Below are 23,666 nucleotides of genomic sequence, written 5' to 3' on the forward strand. Positions count from 1 at the left end.
CTATTCTCGTATGAAAATGAGGTTGCGGCTAATTAGCATAAGCTGCACCCTCATTTGCATACGCCCCACCCCCTTTTCGGACGCTCGCGCGGCTTCGCAGCGCGAGTCCCTATTTCTTCGGCACACAAGTTGGGAGGTATGTATCAAGCCTTGTAAAGTGATAAAGTGAACAGAGATAAATCAGCTTCTGTCATTTTTCAGGCACAGCATGTAATGCACAAGTTAGGAGCTGATTGGTCAGTACTTTCTCTCTATAAGGCATGATACAGCTTCCCTTATGTCATACAAGCAGACTCTTTGTGAGGAAGCATGCTGATTGGCTGTCCATAACATGTGACTCTGTGTTGTGTTGCTGAAACGAAACTCAATCTGTAGAAGAGGAAGCGATCAGCCCTGAGGTCTCAGTGTTGTTATGTTACCACATTGTGCCGGACACAGGAAGATCCATCTGTTGTGTACACCCAGAGATTAAAGCATGTGACATACCCGTAAGTAAAGGAACGCCTTATTTTAGCATCTCTATATGTACAATTTGTAGTTATGGAATTATAATGAATTAAAAGCTATATATATGATACATCAATCAAGTCTTCTCTCAAAGCTGCTGCTTCTTGCGTACCCTTTTTCCAATAACATTTTCCATATGGTTCAATAATAATAATAATAATACTTTATCAATAGTTTTGTTTTGTTCCTTATGTTGAGGTGCGTTGACTTGTAACTATATTTATTGCCAATTCACTATTTTGCGATAACCACTATCTCCCTTGCGGCGATCAATTCCATGAAAACTGCCCAAATTGCATGTGACTGACAGCGAGTCCTATGCAGTGCGCAGCCCCATGCGGATCGTTCTGGAGCCTGCGAGTCAATCTGCATTAGATCGGAATCTGAGATTATAACACATGCAATTTGACACTTTTTCATCCAATTTTTCAGCCTGATGCATCGGAATTGGAATGAAATGGACCCAAATCGCACTAATGTATGGGCACCTTTAGAATGGCTATTTACCATTTAAAATCTGCATTTTCTACAAGTATCACAGTTAAGTCTACTTTCTTGGGTGATTTAAGCAATTTAGGATTTTCCCCTATTCAAAGATGAGGTCTCTGAACAATTTAAGAAGTATCTTTTGACTCACTGAGCAAGCCCTGCTCGTGCATTATGTAACAATGTGGAAGATGTATTAAGCCTGGCGAAGAGATAAAGTAGAAAGAGATAACGCACCAGCCAATCAGCTGTGTTTGAAATATGACATTTGCGAGTTGATTGGCTGGTGTGTTATCACCTCCCACTTTATCTACACTTTGGGGGAAATTTACTAAAGGAACTTTGTAAAAAAAATAGGTGTATTTGTATCCAGAAATACACTTATTTTTGACATTTACTATCCCGAAAATATGGCAATTCGTGGTCGTATTGATGTGCTATCAATACAAATACGAATTGCCGTATTTTCGGGATAGTAAGGGGGACATTTACTAAAGGAAATTTGTAAAAAATAGGTGTATTTGTATCAAGAAATACACTTATTTTTGACATTTACCATCCCGAAAATACGGCAATTCGTAGTCGTATTGATAGCACATCAATACGACTACGAATTGCCGTATTTTCGGGATAGTAAATGTCAAAAATAAGTGTATTTCTAAATACAAATACACCTATTTTTTTACAAATTTCCTTTAGTAAATTTCCCCCTTTATCTCTTTGCCAGGCTTAATACATCTGCCCTAATGTTTGTAATACCACTGTCAGACAGAATAGCCCCTAAATCCCAGCTTTTAAGTGCCGGGTTGTTTTGATGCTCCCAGCCTGACCCCCTTTCACACGGAAAAGCAAGTTACAGGGTTAAACGTTTCTATCTGGTAATTTGCTGATTAACACAGGTTCTGTGGAAATGGGTCAACCCAGGTTCAAAATCCTGGTAAATTCCTGGGTCAAAGAACTGGGAATTTCGCCACAGGTTGTTGACCCTTTCACTCAAGAAAATGACCTATTTTGATTGCCAAATTTCCAGGTAAAAATGTTTAACATGGTGATTTGCTTTTCTGCGTGAAAGGTGTATGACTCACTCTAGAGTCATTAAAGGGGCACAAGGAGGGTGCATGACCCACATAGCAGTGTATATTAGTGATGGCAATGCCACACTGCCCTTAGGACAGGAATGAAAAGGTGAAGGATCAGTATTCATTTACATTGGCATCTACTCACCAGTAAATAAGCAATCAGATCTCACAGTGTCATGGACCAAGCGGTTTGTCACTCAACACTGGACATGCACAGAGTGACACGGGGGTGGGGGTGGGGGGGGGTGGTTGCTAGGGATCTGATTGGGTTCCTCTTGGTGCTGAATGAGGAAAGAGGGCTATAGTGTCCCCAAGGTACCGATCAGGAAATCCCAGCTACCCTATATGCCCCCTATGTGCAGATTAGGGGATCCCTGCATCCCCTCTCCCCTGCATAAGGAACCCTGTGCCTCAATATTATTAGTACTAGGTGTGGCAGCCTGCCATTTTCTTGGCATTGAGCAGGTTAACCCCTGGCACACCATGGTTAACTGCATAGCAACAAGCATTTACCCCTGACAGAGCATGTTATCCCCCGGCAGACCATTGTAACCCCATAGAAAACAAGCATATTAACCCCTGGCAGAGCATATTAACCCTTGGCATCAAGCATGAAACCCATAGCAATGAGCATGTAGGTAAGCGGAACTTATGTGGCATAATATGTAATTACGGCATGTGGTATTATATGTAACGAACATATGGTATAATGTGTAATGGACATTACTGCGTGTGGTATATGTAATGGGCATTATGGCACGCACTGTCCTTATTATTAGTTTATTTGGCTCCTACATTTTCATCCTGGCTCCTAGAAGAAATTTGTTGAGCCCTGCTAAATAATAAAAGTATAATGCTGCTCCTCACCTCAATAGGCAGAATTCAAGGGTGACATTTAATAGGATGCGATTTTGTATTTTTTGCTGAAAACACCAATTTAATAGGGTGCGCTAAGTCCCGAAAATCACACATTTTGTGTGCTAATTCGCACTTTCTCACTTGGTGGTAAAAATTCACATTTTTATCGCATCCATATGTTTTCCCATTCTAAAGTATACAAATCGCTTATTTAATGGCATGCGCAAATGGAAATCGCACTTTTGAGGTGTCTAAATATCGCACTTTTTTCAGACCAGGTTCTGATGGGCGAATTTGTCAGACATACACAGATCATTCCGATCTGTGCATGGTTCTGGTGTAAAAAAAGAGTTAAATCAAAATGTAAAAAAAATGGCGTGGGGTCCCCCCTCCTGAGCATAACCAGCCCCTGGCTCAAAGAGACGGTCCTGGTTTCATAAAATCACGGGGCAAAACAAATAGGGGTCCCCAGGATTTTATAAAACCAGCACCAGGCTCAAGGGCCGGTCCTGGTTCCCAAAATACAGGGGACAAAATGAGTAGGGGTCCCCGGTATTTCAAGAACCAGCACCGGGCCCAACCCCCATGCCTGACCATGATCGGCTGGCGGGCGGTGCTAAGTCCCGGTCTGGGTAAACAAACCCACCCCCAGATACCAGAGAGCATTGCAGAGGGTCCGGAGTAGCCCCGAAGACCAGCGTGGGGAGTATAATTTGCTTCCACAGGTACCCTAGTATGGATTTTACTGGAGAAGGGGACCGATCATCTATCAAGTCAAGTGAGTGGGAATTTATGGGTTCCGTGTGTAATAAAGTTATACTGTAAGTGTGTCTGTGTGTTTTTTTTTTACTATTTGTACTGCTGGGGCACTACTAGTCCCAATGGGCCCTTTATTGCCCCGCATGCTGGGACTTGTGGTTCTCCAAGTCCCTGCATGCGGTGCTGCCTTGCTGGGATTTGTAGTGCCACAGCAATACACAATGGTTTATTCTTTTTTTTACACTATAATCAACTTGATGCCCACCGCCCAGGGGCATCGAGAACAGCCCCGGGCTTCAGCATGGGCAGGTAAGTTCTGGAGGGGGGGACCCCTTCTTTGGGGGGTCCCCACTTCCCCAGGACCCCTGCCCATGCTGACCAGTCAGAGGGCTGAATGCTTTGGCCGGGGGGACTTGTATAAAAAGTTGCGCCCCCCCCCAGCTGTGGCATTACCCTGCTCGCTGGTTGGGCCAGGTGCTGATTCTTGAAATACCGGGGACCCCTACTCATTTTGTCCCCCGTATTTTGGGAACCAGGACCGGCCCTTGAGCCTGGTGCTGGTTTAATAAAATCCTGGGGACCCCTATTTGTTTTGCCCCATGATTTTATGAAACCAGGACCGGCTTTTTGAGCCCGGGGCTGGTTATGCTCAGGAGGGAGGACCCCATGTCGGTTTTTTTTTTTCCCGTTTTTTTGGTACTTGTTTAGTTTCACGGCGGCAGATATATCAAATGCGATATCGTATGCTATGCGATGTGATTGGATGCGATTTGATGCAATTTTGTACCTGTTCATAACCCCACTATCCACTACGCATGGAGTTGAGTTTATATAGTGTGGCGAGCGCAGCGAGCCACAGAGCCCGAAGTGTGGCGAGCAGATGCGGATTACTTTACATGGACTGAAAATCACACATTTTCATGACTAAAAATCGCACTATATCGCAATTTATCGCACTTTTTTTGCAGCGAATTTCTCATTAAATATGCGGATTACAAGGGGAAAATGCCATTTTAAAAAGTGCGATGTGCAGCGATATGGTGTGATTTTGAAAAGTGCGATAAAATCGCATCCTATTAAATGTCACCCCAAGTGTTTTACAGAGCGGCAGTCACAAGATGGCACCTGACATAGTGATGTACTGTAAGTGTTGCGTCATTCGGCCTTACACAGCCACCGGCGCTGACATTACTGTTATGATGTTCTGTAATTTTGATGGGCTTCTAACGAGTAATAATATTAATCATTTTGCTGCACTGTTTGATATTGTTATGTACTTTAAAAGTGCTTGACCGTCTGCTTATTTTGTGGTTTGTAAATTACCCAATCTCAAGGGGTTAGAACAGAGGTTCCCAAACTTGGTCCTCAAGGACCCAGAACAGTTCACTTTTCCAGGTCACCCGCCAGGTGCACAGGTGTACTCATTACTCATTGACATATTTTAAAGATCCAAAAGGTGGAACTATTTATTTAACTTGTTAAACTGTTAGGAGCTGCACTTAAGCAATGGAAACTGTGTTCAACACACAAAAACAATTAGACCCGCACCATATACAGTATTTGAAAGTATTCTACAGTATATAGTGAATTGAAAATAACTTATTTCCAAACATAGGGGATTTTTATATATATTTATCCTCTTTAATTGAGGGTGCTCTCAACTGATTTAGAATGTAGGTTACCAAAAAAGAAGAAGACAAAGAAATCAGTTTCACTAGGATGCACTCCTCATCCACACAGTCCAACAGGACCTAAAATTAACAGTTGATATAATCTTTATTACTGAACAATTAAAGGTAAAAAGGCCATCATTTATTCTTGGTATTGGTCAATTGTATTAATTGTATATGACCTGATTTGTCAAATCCCTGTACCAGGGATAGTGGTGGTGAAATATTCAAAAGAAAGTAATGAATATAGAAAAGAAAATTAGAAAATAAAAATCTGTAAACTGTTGCAATCTAATTTATTCTAGTACTTTTTTGATAAATACCAGTGATATTGGACCAATGTGTGCTTATTTTAATAAACCATAGTGGGACCACTGAGTGTGATGTGTTCTTCACTTATTTTTAGCTAGTATAGCTTGTAAAATGTATGTTGCAGTTTTCTGTTTCAACATACAATGTTGCAAAAGATAGTAATATCCTACGCGAGGTCACAATATTTATATAGAGAGCCAAAGTATCCCAGTCTGAGTTTAATCACACACTATTATTGTATGTTATGCAGTCCAGACTTTTATATCTTAATATGGGTTCACTCATATACATATTTTAATAATGGTATGGTAGGTGATCCAAGCTTAAATTTGCAAATATGTGCCCGGGCTCTAGGACAGGTAGTTGTCGGCGACAGGCTCAGACCTTTATTGATAGGTTGTCTGAGAATGTCCCGAATCCAAATGAGACAATTCAATGATGTCTCTTTGTGGTTCAAACACACAAATGTATGCGCTGCAGCATACAACCATAACACATCAAGATATAAATGTAAGCTGCAGCATTGAATGGGGTAGCGGGCATGTATACGCCAATGAGTACCACGCTTCTCTATAGTAGCACCTATGCCTCCGCTGCACACTCCCCTCTCTGCAGCTAATATTCAGCGGTTTCTGGATTATAACACACAATGGTATTTAAAAAAAACAGTTACAGCGATATGCCAATGCGCATTTTGCTCTCTTTAAGCTTTGTCAAGGCTTAATAACACCTTGAAAAAGCTGTTTGTACAGCGAACCACGTTGGTGATTAGGTGCTATTCCATTCTGTCACCCTACTATCTTTGCATCAGCTGACTACAAAGGAGTCCGACCTCAAATTTATCCACTTTTGGGCGTGTGCAGTGGGAACCTGTCCTCTAATTGGGCATCCAGTGAGACTGGCATATCCAGCCTGCTGCAACCATACAGCTCCTGCCATCTTGTTAGAGGAACACCACCTCGCCATTTATTTGAGGAATCTACAAATATGTTGGTACCAACAGACTCCTGCACATCCCATTAACCATCTCCATTTGTTGGACTCCCATTGTACATTGAAAAGTCAGGATCAGAAGGCACTGATGACTTTTAAATTTCTTTTTTCATTTTATTCTTTTTTTTTATAATTTTTTTAATCATTAATATTTCTAAAATAATTCAGCATGCTTCACATGTAATCTTATATCTATGTTTATTAAATATGAATATATTTTAAACTTACTGAACACAGTTTCCATTGCTTAAGCTCAGCACACCACCCCCTTTTTTTGTATTGCTTTATTGCCACTTCATTTCCACTTACCCTACCGATATCTAGATATCAAATCCCTGCTACTAAACTGTGAGGAGACCTGGAAAATGTGCATAGTCAGGGGTCTTCAGTAGCGCACGCAGGGGGGGTTTCTGAGTACCCAGAAACCCCCCAAGGAGTCTAAGGGCCCTAGGCTTAAAGCTGAGGGTCCCCTCTTTCGATAGGTACAAGAATTTTAAAAATCGGCCCTTGGGAACCGGAGATATCTGGCTTCAAAGCAGTGGTCCCCATCCAAGTCTGTTAATTGCTCTTCCCAGTCAGATATTTCAGGTTCTGTCTGGCTTAGAATTTTTCTGAGGGTATATTTCAAAAGCTAAGACACTCCCGCTTTGACAGACACTAGTACCTTGTCTCTACTGTTCCCAGAACCAGAGATATCAGCCTTCCAGCAGCTGGTTACTGCTCCAGCTCCACACACCTGGTATGTAGTTATATTTTCTCATTGGCAGATTGCTCTGCCTCCTGAACTCTGATCCCCTAGACCCCAGTACCATTTGGTAGGTGGGATCCTCTAGTTTTTAATTCCATTAAAATCTAAGAAATCTATTTCTGGGAACTTGAGATATCTGCAGTCAAGCAAGCTGTCCTCCCACCAGAAAATTATGAATAATAAGCCCACTCCACTATAAACCCCTCCTCTGCATATTAAACATCCTCTACCACCCTGGAAGTTATGTATCAGGGCCCCTTCATTCAGCCCAATGCCCCCTTCTCCCACCATCTGTGCAGTGAAGGGGGAAATTAGTGGAAATTACTGATCCAGGCCCTACATGCTGAGCGGTTGATATAATACCCCCTACAACCCGGGGGACATCAAAGCTTCCCCCACCCCTACCGCTGGAGGATCGGTAGGTGCCCCAATACATTGCTATGCCCAAGGGTCTACACTGCTGTTGACGCCCCTGTATGTGTGTATATATATATATATATATATATATATTTTTTTTTTTTCATTATTATTATTATTATTTATATACATTTGGTCTATCTATAATACTTTAACTGACTCGGCATATACTGGGTCACCTAAGTGTCCATCTCACTTTCCGCCCCTCTGGAAACCCCCTTCTGAAAATCCTGCGTTTGCCACTGGTCTTACAGGGCCAACTTTGGGAATCATCGGTCTAGACCTTTATAGCATCATAACTTGAAAATAAATCACAATGGGGGAATTTTACTAACGCAAATAGGCCTAAAATAGGAATAATCCTATTAGTATTCATGGCACATTTGTAATTTGCATTTACAACATCTTTGTCTTTGGCATTTCTTCAGCTGTAAAATGGATGAGATTCTAAAGTTTGAGATTTTGATCGTTGTGTTGGAGAATAAAGGAAGTGTATCTGTTGAAGACTTTGCTGGACTCTTCCATCAGGTTCATGGATATCAGTTCAAGTTGTCAAAGTATGGCTACAGCTCACTACGAAGTGTATTGGAAGACATGAAAGACTTAGTTGAGCTATACACGATAGATGGGCAACAGTTCATAAGAAACCGGTCACCTGAAGACTACCATGTCGTGTTCTTCAACAGAAATTATCCACCTCAAGCAAGTCTTAATACTTCACAGTTTTGTAATGTACCTTCTCCAACCTCTGGACCTTCATCAGGTAATCATCAATAGACCCCACTCAAAAATGTGTTCCCCCAGTCCACAAGATGTAGATGTATGTAATTGTTAAGAGTTATTATTTATGTTTAGAGACACCTTGTTCTGTGCATCATCTTCATTAAAGTCTTCAACAATAAAATGTATTTTTAGTTCATCATACTGTAAATTACTGTAACTTACACTATCTTGCTTTTGTCTATTTAGGACTCGACAGAACAAGTTGTGATACACAGCCTTACTCTTCCCAAAAGGTCTATACAAAGGTGACCACTTTATTTTCATTTCTTCTTCATGGTAATACAGGTTGAGTATCCCTTACCCGTATATACCATATCCAAAATATTCCCAAAACTGTAGTTTTTCCCCCCACATCTTTTTTATACTCACCTCGTTCCCTGGTGTCCCGGCGGCCATCAGAATCATCTTTAGCGTCATACCCAGTTCCAAGGATCCCCGTCCTTAGGATGTCATGATGTCACCAGAGCACCCGCACACCTGTGCAATGCATCCTTGGGACCGGGGATGCCACTGAAGATGGATCCGATGGACGCCTGGGGACCAGGTAAGTATGTAGAAAAAAAAAATCTGAAATCCGGAATAATGCCTTATCCAAAATGTTTGTGATCCTGAGCACTTCGGATAAGGTGATACTCATCCTGAATATAGTAGGCATCCTGCTGTTTTAGTAAGCAGCAGAACAAATAAGACACAGGATTTTGAAGCCCTCCTTCTGTCATCTTGCTCTGTATAGCCAATAGCCCAAACATTGAGGCATTAGTCTTGTTGGGTGTCAAGATTGAGAAGAGCGAGAAGACACGGACAGTAGAAGGAGACTTGCAGACTTGTGTCCTCATGTCTTACCTGCTGCGCCAGTTAGATGAGTGGAGCACTGGTCTGAGCTAATCTTATCACTTGCTACCAAATGGGATGAAACCAAAGAATAGGATAGACAGGCCTAATTTCATCTGGTTCTCCCTAATGTTACTAGGTGGTTACTTCAAAGCCGTTATTAGGGACTGGGGGAAAAAAAGCTTTCCTGGTCAAACCATGTTGCAATCCAAGGGATGCAAATACATACGCTCATCTTTTTGCATGCAGGGTACATATTGGCTGCTTTAGTATGTAGCTCACAAGTGTTAGACAACTTTATTTTTACACTGCTAGTTAGATTTCAGTGTGGACAGTTAGCACTTATACACATACATCTAATCAGGTATGGGATATATGTGCTGGAATCTGGATGGTTCCTGTGAAACAAGCCAATGGGAGTCCAGGGGCGGTCTTAGGAGTATGTGAAGCATGGTCAGCACTCGCTGTATAAGTCTGCTTCACCTGCAGTGCACCGTGGTTTTTGAAAGGTGCAAGTTACATTGTTTTTCTTGTATAATGTGTGCTTCCGATTATGACTATATAATTAAAAATTGGAATTGGGACGGGCCCCCTGCAGGTGGGTTTGAATCAGCCTCAAGGTTATGCTGGAGAATGTCAAGGTGAAAAAAAACAGCTGGTCACATCATATGCATTACATAGCATTGGGGTGTTTAAGTATCCATCTGGTTTCCCTCTCTTTCAGGTCAGCAGTGCAGACTGTCCACCAAACACAATACCTGAAGGATGCAGTAAATCAAAATGCCCCGTATCTGCAAAAAGCTCTGATCCTGCAAGCTGCCATGGAAACAACCCTCAATCTGTAAACAGATTATCCAATCATGAGCAGATTAAAAAGAAAAAGACTAAAAAAAGCCCCAAATCTGAAACAAGCTGCAAACCTGCACCAATGGGATCTGAGCACCTAACAGGACCTAAACCTGCAAAAGGCGTTTGTTTGTCTTCGAGTTCTGGGCCTCCAAACTGCTTTACACCAGTAACGAAACCTAAATCTTCATGGACTACTGTAGTTTCAGACAAAGCAAAGGCAAAACATCCGGAAACGAGCTCCATTAACACTAAACCACCACCTAAATCTTCATGGAATACTGTAGCTTCAAAGAAAGCAAAGGCAAAACATCCGGGAACGAGCTCCATTCCTGCTAAACCACCACCTAAATCTGCTGCGAGCGGTTTCACCGATGCTAACATTAAAACTAAAAAGTCTAAGAGTAAATCTAAAACATCAGCTGCTAAAAATAAAAAAAGCACTAATACAGCTATCAAAAATGTTAATACGGCAAATACGGCAAATCCTAAATTGGAAACCAAACTCAACCCAAAGCCAGTTGCCAATTCAACTGTCCCAAGAACTGCGCCAGGCAAAGTGTACCCTACAAAAACTATGCCAAATAAGAAAATGCCTTTACTGCCCACGCCTCAGATTCCCATACAAACCAGATATCCAAAGATGTCACAAGGAATACGCCAAAATCTGACGTATGCGGGAGCCTGCAGAATTAATTTAAATCAGTTTTATCAAAACGGACAACAGCTTGTTATAAACAATGCAACCTTTAATACACAGCCCACTCATACAATACAGTCTAGTGCACAGCCTAGACCACAGCACGTTGTTATGGCAAACCCCATTGTCAGAGAAAATGTTGCAGCCCTGCTGAAGCGACATGGGCGCAGGATGTCCATCTTCCAGTTACAGAAGATCTACCTTTTTAAATTCCAAGAACCTCTTGCTGGCAAAGGGTTGTCTTCAATAAAACAACTCCTACTGGGAATGAAGGATGTGGTACAACTGGAAGGTGTAGGAGTCCAAATGCATGTGTCTCCAGTACATGCAGAGGGTATGCCATCAGCCGCAACAGACAGACACCTGAGTACATATTTTAAACATACCGCGTACACTGTTACTACATGTGTCAAGAATGCATTTGAGAGGGAAAGATGTTGAAGTTATAAATTGTTATCTGCTAGAATATTATGATGTGAAGATTATTTTTATTAGAAATAATTTAGAACACTGACTTCTTTTTGCAACACTGTGAAGGAGGCTGCCAAGTGGTAAAATATACAAACAGTCCTCCTTGCTTCAGCTGCAGCTGATCACAACCCTGCAAACTGCCTGAATCCATCCTGACATGTACAAGACCAGCTGCTGCACTCAGCCCTGAGCCGCACTGCAGACTCCCCTTCCCAGCAGCAGCAGTGGCTCGGTCCCACTGCTGCTGCGGAGGGAGGGGGGAGACAGACAGAGACACAGCAGTATGCTGGTGCCCCTAATTTGTAGGGGCCTATGACAGCCACCCCTAATTGGGCCCTGTCTCGTGTCTCCCGTAATCGGGCCCTGTCTCACACTGCATGGTGTATTGAGGCTAGATGTTTGAAGACACATTTGTACCTGTCCTCTAGCATTGGCCCACTGTATAGCAGTGCAGTAGCAGTGGTACATCAGGGTAAGGAGAGAGAGGATACTGCTGCTCCCTCCCTGCAGCCCAGCACATGCCAACATATACTGGCTGGGGAGGGAGGCTACCTTCACCAAGCAGTAATCTCCTCTTTACTCTTACGTCCAGATGCCCCTGAGGGGCGACATACAGCGATTTAGAGGCCCCAAAATTTAATTCATTCTTGCCTCCCAACCAAAAAGATTGTGGCTCCCATGGCCATGACCTTAGATCCAGCCGTAGATTATAAACAAATTACTGCCAATGACTTGCCTTGGAATCATTGCTTTACATGTATATCAGTGGGTTTCAATCTCAGTCCTTAAGTATCCCAACAGATGGTGTTTTTGTGGATTTAATGTTTCACAGGTGAGGTCATCTATATTGCTGGGTCAGCAGTATTATACAACCTGGATCCATATACTGTAGAACATTTGTGAAAACATTGTACTTGGGAATTGGAGTTGAAAACCACTGTGTTATATGAGACAGCACATTTCCAATTTAATTAAAAGAATAACATTATATTTGTACTGCCCCATTACCCACACAATTTTATTCAAGATAAAAATAAATAATTTTATGCAAAAGTGGAAGAGGCAAAATGTGACCCTTAACCACTTTGGTGGTATGCCCAGAAATTTTTCAGGCTCAGCTGCGCTGCCACAGAAAATTTCTGGGCATACCACGATATAGTAGGTAAGTGCCAGTGGTGCCTCCAGCTGTGCACCACTGGTGCACCACCTCTAGGGTCACTCCCTCCACATGCTCACCACCAGCAAGTCCCGACTTCATCACTCCCCTTGGGGATGTTCGGAGCTGCTCAGGAGCCCAAGCTGCCCGAACATCCCCGAATCTGCCTGGTCACTGCTGTAAATGGTGGCGGGGGCACCAGCAGGGGAAGTCGGGACTCGGCGGTGAGTAATGGGGGGGGGGGGGGGGACAGAGGTGGGGCTGTCCCTAAGTTCTGTGGTGGGTATTTCTGGGAAAGCATAACCCTGCCCTGGTAGGTTTGTCCTGCCCCAGAAAAACCCACCACTCAAGGGGTAAAGGTTTAAGTTTTACTTTTGCCAACATGTGGAGGCCAATCATAGGGCCTGATTCACACCTGATTGCACATCCGGGAATTCACATGCATGGAGATTATTGATAGATTGCGCATGCATATAGCCTGTAGTACCCATGCGTAGGCCTTTCTGCAATGACAGCCTGCTATATTTTTCATTGCTGTCTGTTCGCCAGGTGATTGACAGAAAGCCGGCGTTTGTCGGTGCTAACCGGACGTTATCTGGGAGAGTCAGGGAAAACACAGGCATGCCCAAGAGGATATATCATGTCAGCTCTGGCCATGATCAGTCTGATTCTGTTGCAGCCACTGAGTAAGTCCAGGGCTACGCGCACACTGCACAGACTGCACACACTGGGAAATTCAGTTGATATTGAGCGGCTTGCGAATGGATTTGCAGGCAAATTCTTGATTCAGCTACTCTTCACAAGCCATGCAATTCACATGCTTACAAAGGGTGAGATTTCACTCCGGCACGGTGGCCTATGCCTAGGGTTGCCACCTCTCCAGGATTTCCTGGATTCTCCCTGAATTGGTGGCAACCCTCCAGGACATTTTTGCAGTCTAATGGATTCTGGGATTCTCCCAGAATCCGGGTGACTTTGAAAGCCTCCACAGCCTCCCAACTGAGTGTGTACCAGAAAGGTCACAGGGCATGCACAGTGTGTCTCCAGCACTTGCAAGTTGCTGCCTGCCCCACAGCTCCCTCTACCTCCAGAAATATTTAAACTGGGCCACAGGAGAGGAGAGGACGGAGGAGCACTGTGCAGCTAACAGCTTAGGATGCTGCAGCAGCGCTTCCTCCCAAACTGAGCCTCAGAGGAGAGATAAGCCTGCTGCTACTTTGTATCAATCCCAGGGGACCTCTGCCAGTCTGTACTGTCAGATGAAGAAATGGTGAGGCCAGTGTGGAGGGGGGATTTGGGGCAGATATGCATGTTAGAGAAGTGAGGGAGTGGGGGAGGTTGCTGTGAATTTGTTGTCACTGGTGTCAGGGTGAGGGGGGATGTATGAGGTATCTCTGTGTAGGAGTTGTCAGTAGGGGAAATGTGTTATTAAATGTAACAATAGGGACTTCAATACATGTCTGTATTAGAGGCCACACCCTTTTTTCTGAAGAGGTCATGCCTGCTTTACAGACCACACCCAATTTTCCAGGAGCGCACGCGCACAAGAAAGTGTGTGTGTGTGTGTGTGGGGGGGGGGGGGGATCTCCAGGAATCAAAGATTCTTGAAGTGGCAACCGTACCTATGCCTGATAGCAAGCAGCTGTGCAATCAGCCCTGAATCAGGCCCAGAGATCACAAATTTAGCAAATAATGGCATAATGTGCCCAGACTTTCATGATGTGAAATTTGGTTGTGTACCTCTGCGTGTACATTAAGGCAAAAAAAATTTGAACAAAAATAATCACTGTACTGTTTTTGTGCTATGTACATGTAGCCATCGAGTAATCTTTTGTTTGTTTTTTAGAAGATGCCATGGATGCTAAAGAACACAACACAAAGGAGCAGATCCTACAAGACAAGCAGACTCCAGAGTATTGCAAAATCAATTTTCCACTGACAGGCTTTCCTAATGTGACCAGCATACCATCTACAGTGCAACATAAAGGCATTGAAATGGTTGAACCACGAGGACTAGATAAAACAGAATGGCCTGCCCTTAATTCAACAATTCATGCTATGAAAGATATCAAGCAAATTGCGATCACATTTGTTCTACCACATAAAACTAAACGCAAAGCCCAAATTGTCTCTAATCCCAAGCAAAGCCTGCTTTCCAAGGATCAATCAGGCAATGCAAATTTTGTTGAAATACCAAAAGCAAAGATTCCACCAACTGAAAATGTGTCGCATTCCAGATCGAAGGAGACCAAGGACCTCACAAGACCTTCAGATCTAGCTCAGTTCATTCTACATTCATCGGGCTTTTCAATTGCACCAGGAAAGAATGTCCCTGACGTCAAAGAAACCACTGAAATTTCAATGATCGATCGATCGAATGTCTTTCAGAAAACTGAGGCTGTAGCTTTACAGTCAGAACAGAAAGTGGTTAACTCTCAGATTACAGATGAGTGCAGACAAACAGAATCTGTAGAATTACAAACGCACCATCGAGTGCTTGGCCTGCAAACTAAAAATGTTAGTGGATGGGGGCGTGGCCTGGCAGGCAAGCGAGGCAGACACTTCTCCATCATGCTTCTGCATCTCCCCCTCTTTCTTGCCCCCCACTACCCTGACCCTGAGTTCCCCTTCTGCCCGTGGGTTACACATTTAAATCCCCCGCAATGAGTGGCTTAGACATCTTGACCGGAGAGGTGCGCGGCTGCAGCTCATTCCACAGCCTGTCAGCCTGCACACTAGGTGGCCCACACTGAGTCTGCTCCCCTGCCTAACTCCCTCTTTAAAACCAAATACCTCTCCAGTCTCTCTCCCCCTATTATTGATATTACTGGCCCTGATCTACAGGACTGGGCAGGAGAGTAGACTGACTGGGTCACATAACACTGCACTGTGCTTCATTGAATGTAAAATGAATGCACTACACTGAATACCTATTGTAACCCCACCACTTAAACTGGCCTAGCACCCTCTGCCATAACCAAGTCCAGAGTGGATGCGGGAGATTTGATTTTCTTCAATAGACGCCTTATACTGTATTCAGAGGGTTCTCATTGGTGGCACTGGGGTGCCCTCTTGAGACAACTGCATTTACTGCCTCTTAAAAAACTCAACTGTAGGCTGTTCAGGACAATTACATCCTCCTTTTCCTGGCCCTCAAGGAGATCGACCCAGATAGCCCTAGATTTTGTATCGTGACCATATATTCTTGGCTCCAGACGAATAGATGGAAGCCTGTTTCTAACTATGCTACCTCCTGACTAATAATGGACCCATGATGCCAGGCCCCTGGGAGTCACCACCCGACGAGAGACACCACTTTGCTATGAATATCATTTGAGACCACTACTGCGCTTCTTCTCATACTCTCACTTGTGCTAACTATGGTCAAAATAAGAAGAACCCACAGAAAGGTACCTCACCTTTTCCCAAAGAAGACATGTCCCAAACCGACATGAGACCATTCTTGCAGCCTACCCCCTCCCGACGGGTAGTGGAGTTGCCGACATCCAGCCCCTCCTCATCCCTCCCTGCCTCTCCATCCGCCCTTCCGTTCAGAGAACAGACTTCCTCACTGTGGAACATTCTCTCTTTTATGAAGACTCTTCCTACTAAGCAATATATCCAAGAAACCATTCGACAAGAGGTGGCCACCATTAGACAAGACATCTCACAGTTTTCTGATCGTAAAACTTTTTTCAAAGCTCTTCAAGATGAGGTCGATACATTCTGCAGCTCCATCTCAGATGTCCTCTCCGTCCAAACAGCAGAGATCTTCTCCCTTCAGATGTTTCTGACAGACCTTGACATTAGAGGAAGGAGAAACAACTTCTAATTAGGAGGAATACCAGTGAACATTACCCAACCTAACCTAATAGACGCTCCCACCAAAATATTCAATGAGATCCTAGGTAATGACCCTTCCGAAACCATACAATTCGAGAGAGCCCATCGTGCGCTCAGACCGAAGGGCTCTCCCGATCGACCACGTGATGTGAACTGTCGTTTTCACTAATATAATATTTCACTAATATAAATATTGTGCACAAAGTGCGGCAGTTGGATAGAGTGGACTTCAATGTTTGCATTATCCAGATCTATCAAGATTTATCTTTGCATACACTACAACAGCGGAAAATACTAAGACCTCTGACTACAGAACTTCAAAACCGCCAACTGAAATATAAGTGCGGTTTCCCCTTCAATCTCCAAGTCTCCTCTGCTGGAAAAAGTTAATTCCCTGCACTCATTCTCCAGCTTCCCCTCTTTTTGTGAAGGTCTCAGCCTACCAAAGATTGACATTCCCAATTGGGAGTTCTCGCATCCTGTCTTATCTCTCCCATGGAAATTTAAAAACAACCAGCCCTGGCAGGAAGTTTGCCACTGTAAGAAGAAATCATGCTCCACTTCAATTGCCCCTACTGATGACCCTACTTGACTGCTCTACTGCCTGCAGTCGCTGAACTCTCTACTATACCTCAACACTGTTATCGAAGGGTAAATATCATATTCAAGCTGTACGTGATGTTAGACGTTTCGTGTATTGAATTCACCCCTCCTCCCTCACCCCCCCCCCCCCCGTTTTATAGTAATAAACCCATTCTCTTTGGTACCTTAAGATTTTTATTTTATTTTATTCACTATGTCTCAATTTGATTGCACTAACTTTTCAGATTGTATGCTTTATTCTGCTCTCCGGGAGTTGACTCCCATACACCAAACCCGCCTTAGGCCATGATGTCTCTTGGGTTGCTGGTGCCCTTAAAGACCAGCTGCCCCATAGGGGGTGTTTTGTCACTGTTGTTGTTGTTATTTACCGTGCTCTTGTATCCCCCTCTCTTCTATCTTTTCAAGTTTTTATTTTTTCCTTCTAATCTTCTGAACTTTCCTGGACCTTCTAATGCCACTCTTGTACAACAGTTCTCATGACTGCACCAGGCAAACTTAAAATCTCTCGATTAATGCAAAGGGCCTTCATACCCCAGAGAAATGGTCCACCTTACTTAGATGTTGTGATCTACGGACCCAATCAGGACCAACATTGATTCTTCTACTCGCATCTCATACACTTAGATTCCCTCCTCAAGGGTGTAGTGGTAATGGGTGGGGATTTCAATTGGACTGTGGACCCAACTCTAGACACATCTACTAACTCTACTAGATTCCTTGAACACAAGTATCATAAGGTTCGAAAGATTTTCCATGAACTTCAATTAGCTGACTCTTGGAGAGTACTAAGCCCATCAGGTAGAGATTACTCATTCTACTCTCCTCCCCATAAAACATACTCTTGATTAGACTATTTGGGTGAAATTTAATTGGATGCGAATTTTAGTCACTTCTCAAATTCGCACCTTATCGCACCTTTTTGCACTTTTTGAAATCGCATTTTTTTCTCCAAAATGGATTATTTGATGGGATGTGAAAATGTGCCCAAAAAGTGCGGTAAAGTGCAAAGAGGTGCAATGTGGTGCAAATGTATGACACAGTAGTGATTTCCGGCGCAGGTCATGTGCGATTTTCTGCGATTTTCTGACCAACCGGAATGCGAATTACTACACTTTCTCCTCATACCAATCAACCCCCTAACCTATTGTCCCACCTAAGTGCCCTAAAATATGCATCACACCCCCCTATATAAAGGGGCACAGACGCCATTTGACCTTTGAAAGGTAGTAAGGTGAGAGGAGCAGTGTGTGGGGGTGCAGGTGGCAGAGGCAGCAGTGGACCAGTCCCAGCCAGCAGCAACATCAGAGGATCCAGGGGGGAGAGGCAGTAGAGGCACACTAAGAGTCAACAGTGTCAGAGGGAGAGGCAGCACTGTGCCAGCCAGCATGGCCACAACAAGGCCTGGGGCATGTAGGACCCACAGGAGGATCTGTTCACCACACAGTCCGAGGAGGAGCTGCAGGAGGGACACATCTCTGAGGTCGACTGGCCTGAGGTGGAGGAAGTTGGAGGTGAGGAGGAGGGTGATGCTGCCCTGGAGGAGGAGGGGGACATGGCCACAGAGGAGGTTGAGGACGAGCCAGAAAGTGGCCGCACCCAAAGTGGCCGCAAGGTGCACTTCTCATATGAAGAAAATGTGGCCCTTGTCCGTGCCATAGTTCCCGTATTTGACAGGCTGCTGGGGAAGCACAATAGCAGGACCACTGCGCAGTGGAAGAGGGCCATGTGGGAATCCATCACTGGTGCAGTCAATGCCGTTAGCAGCCACAAAGGAAGTGTCAGAAATGTGAAAAAAAGGTTTAATGACCTCAAAAGACTACTGAAAGGCAAGATGGCGACAGAACTAAAAGAGGCCAGCCACACTGGAGGAGGTACCAGCCAGCCACTTAAATACACTTTGTATGAGTAGCAACTGATAAGTGTTTACACATTTTCATGTACATCAACCTTTGCAATGTTTTCTAATACCCCTTTCACATCGCACTTTTAAAACTCTATATTGCTGTTTTTTTTCCATTTAAAACGTTTAAGGCTGCAATGTGAAAGTGCCAGAGTTGATTTACCGGTTAAAGTTAACTGGTATTTCAACACGGTTAAAAAGCAGAGTCCTACACGTTTTAAAGCCGTTTTTTTGGCAGTTTGAACAGCTCTATTTCAATGGCTTGAAACGTGTCCCTTGGGGGTTAAACGGGTTGAATGTTGGAATGGTATTAAATGATTTTTAAAACGGTTTTCACCTGCAATGTGAAAGGTCTCAAGGCTCAGACCCATTTTAAAGTCCCATTTAAGAATACCGTGTCATTACCCATTTCTGCAGTGTGAAAGCAGTATGACTGTAATGTTCTCTTTTAGGCCCTTATTCTGATCTATGCGGCCGGAGCCGCATACGTTGCTCCGGCCGCACAAACCAATCCCCGCCTACAAGACGGATCGCCACGGCCGTCCGTACGCGGACGGCTGGCGATCCGCATGAAAATGGTGGGGCGTACGCCTCCACCATGGTGGGAGCTGCCCCCTGCATTCGATGGTCGACGACCATCGAAGGCAGGGCCGCACGCTCCCCCCGCTCACGCAAGCTTAGACCACACGGACAATCGTCCGTGTGAAAGCTTGTATGGGGGTGGAGAGCTGACATCCGGCGATGTCAGCTTTCCGCCCCCATCACTGGCGTCATAGCCTCATTACCATGCATACGCCCCGTGTTTGCATGGGAACGCCCATGAAACGCGGGGCGTATGCATAGGGAAATGAGGGTATTAAGCCCCTCACGCCCCTATACGCCCCCTTTGCGGCGTATAAAATTTGTGTGCGGCGATTTCGCCTGCACATGCGCAGAGTGACCTCTGCGCATGTGCAGAGTGAAAACATCGGCGGTACGGCCGCACACGGGCCGTACCGCCTAGTTCAGAATAAGGGCCTTAATGTTTGCTTAACAATACTGCTGCTGTGGCACTACATATCCCAGCAAGGTCAAATTATATAAATGTACTGTTCATAAAGCTCAATTTTTGGTGATGCTGGGTCATGTACTTCCACAACTGCTGGTATTGTTCAAATGCCTAGCAAATTATGTTATAGGTTCAAATTGGTGAGGGCCCAAACATATTTTAAATCCAGTAATAGCAGAAACGCCTCCATAGTTCATTATTTCAGGCTTGAATTTTTATATCAATATTTGTTATTTTTTTTATATAATATAACCACACAAAAATGGACACACATAATTGGTAATCATGAGGCATGTTCCACATGTTATGATGCACACAGGAAATAAATGTAGTCCGTGCAATATTTGTAACGGGTGTCCACCAATTTGTTTGCAGATCCACATTCCCTAAGTGCTCACGCACTCCACACAGGCCGACGCATGTGTCTGGATTCAGAGGCTGCAGGTAAGCAAAATATATGCAAAAACATTACTTATACTGTATGCACATGCATGTACCATGCACAATAGCCTATAGTACAATGTACTCCACCCCCCTACTGTTAACCATATATAGGTTAAATGTCACCTACAATGTTCCAATAACTTGATGAAGCATGTTTACATATGAACACATGCTAAGTAAACAAATGTAATATAGGGTTATGGCTGGCAAACTAGCACATTACAGTGTTGCCAGATATGCTGGCCATTGCATGGAGTAACTGAAACCCACTACATAGCAATGGAAGCATTTTTTATGTTAAAAAGCCAGCAGAGAGACATATCCAACATCACAGCATTAAACAATATGCTGGGGTACATCTGTTACTGTACAGTACCCATTATTATGTGTCATAACCAAAAAAACACCTTAAATGCACTATGACACATAGTACACACTTATGGTGGTATACTTACCCATTTCTAATTTTCCACAGGATCATCACAACTAGTGGTGCAAACATCTGACACACCACAAATGATGGAAGAAGATACAAAAATAATTCTTCAACCAGTTGATGCATTCTCACCTGAGGAGGAAAACACACAGACAACTGTCACTCAAAGGCCATCAAATGTGTTGTGACCCCAGCAAACAAAATCCACCCAACCACTCCCTACACCATCTACAGCAGATGAGTTAGCACGCTCATTAGATTCATTTAAGAATAAACAAATAACGTTTATGGAGATACAAAGCCATTAAATGGGCAACATGCAAGGATACCTTAGAAATATCTTTCAGCAACTTAAAAAAGTGGGCAACAGTGTCCTTGTAAGTGTAGGGACACAAGTAAGAATGGCTGCCACCAGTGGTGTAAGTTCCCCCCAGGTGCCCGGAGGCAAGCTAAATATTGGTGCCCTTCCCCCCCACACACAAGAGCACAGCACCTTATATATGGATGTATGTGTGTAAGTATGTATCTATGTTATGTTTAAAATGAAGAGAGTGTGATGTCTATGGTCCTACAAGAAGTCAGCCACAGGAGCGATATTGAAGGCTTTATATGAACTGATTTAAATTTGCAGGAGAGGAGACGTGCCCCCTTGGGAGCAGAAGCAGAAGTGGCAGATGACTCCATTGCCTCCCAGAGTTATGCCTCTGGCGGCCACCCTGGACACACGTCTGGGCGAGATCAGCCAGGCCCTACGGGTCCAAAATAATAATGTAGCCATACTAAATGAGAGTGTACATGGTCAAACACAAGCAATCACAGCACAAACTAGTGCATTGGTCGCCCTGCAGTCACAATTAAATAACCAATAAATCAATTTATTAGGGGCAACAACTTCTACAATTAGCAGTGTGTCAAGTACACCACTGAGTGGCTCCCCAACTTCTCCCCCACATAGGAGTGTGTGGTTCAGCCGAAACATCCCCACAGCCTGTTGATCAGAGAGGGAGTCCAGTTACAGCCTAGCATGATACCTAGGTGAAGCACGCAGTAATCAGGGTACCTGGATCTGGCGCACAGCAGCCTCCCTCCTCCTGCGCACAATATATGCGAATTACGTGACTTAGTGCACCCTATTAAGTAAATGATTTCGCCAAAATGTGCCATTTTGTTGCCTTAACATCGCCAAAAACCAACTAGCGCATCCTATTAAATGTCACCTTTAGTTTTTAAACCATAGACACTTACCCTTTCTCCATTCATAGGCCCTATCATTTGGTCGGATCATTCCCCAATCTCAATGACTTTAGCGATCTCCCCATACCTCCCTGGCCAGTGGACATGGCATCTTAATGAGTCCCTATTGCATGACAGGTATTGTAAGCTCAAATATTATCAATGGGGTAACAAGCCACGCTGTCTGCTCCCACAAGCGCTTAAAACTCAAAGATCAGCCTCTTTCATTAATGCTATAAAAAAAAAGACACAGGCTCCCTCTGTTTTACAACCCCCAGAAATTGCATCATGCTTCCAACATTACTACTTTACCTGTATAACCTAAATGAATCCTTAGTTTCTGCAGATCTTCTATCTGAAACGATGCAAGCCAAAGATCTTTCGGCTGTGGCTTATCCCTCCCTCACTGTCCCAGACAGGGACCTTTTAGAGAAGCCTTTCTCCCTTCTAGAATTAGAACTAGCCATATCATCTATGCCCCCTGGTAAAAGCCCAGGCCTAGATGGCTTTACCGCTATTAATTACAAGACATTTAAACTCCTTAAAGCGTTCAACGCCATCTCTGCAGACTCCCACTTTTCTACCCAATCCCTGGAAGCCCACATAACAGTCATACCAAAACAGGGCAAGGACCCTTCTGTGTGCTCCAGTTACAGACCCATATCTCTTCTCAATGTTGACATTAAATTATTTGCTAAGCTGATGGCGAATAGGCTTAATAAATTGCTTCCCTCACTAGTTCACAACGATCAGGTAGGGTTTGTGCCAGGCCATGAGGCAAAAGATATTACCTTTATAGTCTCGAGTTTTATTCACCTTGCCTCTAGACATCAGATTCCTACTATTTTGACTTCCACCGATGTGGAGAAAGCATTTGATAGAGCTAGCTGGGGTTTCATGAGGTCAGTGTTGCAACACATAGGACTAGGTCCCCAAGCTCTCCATAGGATTTAAGCCCTGTATACTGTAGTAAGCCCACAGCTAGTTAGAGTCAATGGCTCCCTCTCTGCACCTTTTCCAGTAACGGAAGGAGACAAGGTTGCCCCCTCTCCCCGCTAATTTTTGTCATGTGTATAGAAGCTCTGGCAAGAGCTATTAGAAATAATAAACATATCTCGGTTTTATTGATTAGGGAGACGGAATACAAATTGGCTTTGTTTGCCGATGATTTACTGGCAATACTTACGCAGCCTGACACATCGCTTTCTCATTTTTTACACGAATTAGATAGTTTTGGTAAACTTTCTAACTTCAAGGACAATATGTCCAAATGGACCCCCACGAGTGTGAATAGCCGGTGGCCGTCGGGACCCCAAGTGTCGGGGTTTTGACTGTCGGGATCCCGACGTCGGGCTAACGAATGTCTGGAAACTGTCCGGCACCTGTAATCGGGACAGTTGGGATGTATGTCAGTGTCAAGACAGGGTTCAATAGTAATTAATGTTTAAATTTTCTGTAATGCATTTTTCTGCCACAAGATGGCACTCTGACAAATCCATACTGTAAAGTCAGATGAATGAAAAATTAAAGGCTTATAAGCATA

At 43.9% G+C, this 23,666-nt stretch overlaps 1 protein-coding gene across 4 annotated transcripts; it reads left to right on the forward strand.

Annotated features, from left to right (window-relative positions):
- The first annotated feature begins 53 nt into the window (after positions 1 to 53).
- LOC146042531 (uncharacterized) lies at positions 54 to 23,666 on the forward strand. 4 transcript variants are annotated; one of them, XM_083162583.1, is made up of 7 exons: positions 54 to 488; positions 8,258 to 8,592; positions 8,799 to 8,857; positions 10,168 to 11,356; positions 14,466 to 17,110; positions 20,386 to 20,454; positions 20,930 to 23,666. In XM_083162583.1, exons 2-5 carry the CDS (start codon positions 8,265 to 8,267, stop codon positions 15,281 to 15,283), a joined length of 2,394 nt encoding a protein of 797 aa, XP_083018709.1. In that variant the 5' UTR covers positions 54 to 488; positions 8,258 to 8,264; the 3' UTR covers positions 15,284 to 17,110; positions 20,386 to 20,454; positions 20,930 to 23,666. The 4 variants fall into 4 exon arrangements, with proteins under 4 accessions (XP_083018709.1, XP_083018708.1, XP_083018711.1 ...); XM_083162582.1 differs by having other exon boundaries at positions 55 to 488; positions 14,463 to 17,110; XM_083162585.1 differs by having other exon boundaries at positions 55 to 488; positions 8,358 to 8,592; positions 14,463 to 17,110.

Source organism: Crinia signifera, chromosome 19 (assembly GCF_055691185.1).
Source record: "Crinia signifera chromosome 19, ASM5569118v1, whole genome shotgun sequence".
Lineage (NCBI taxonomy): Eukaryota > Metazoa > Chordata > Amphibia > Anura > Myobatrachidae > Crinia > Crinia signifera.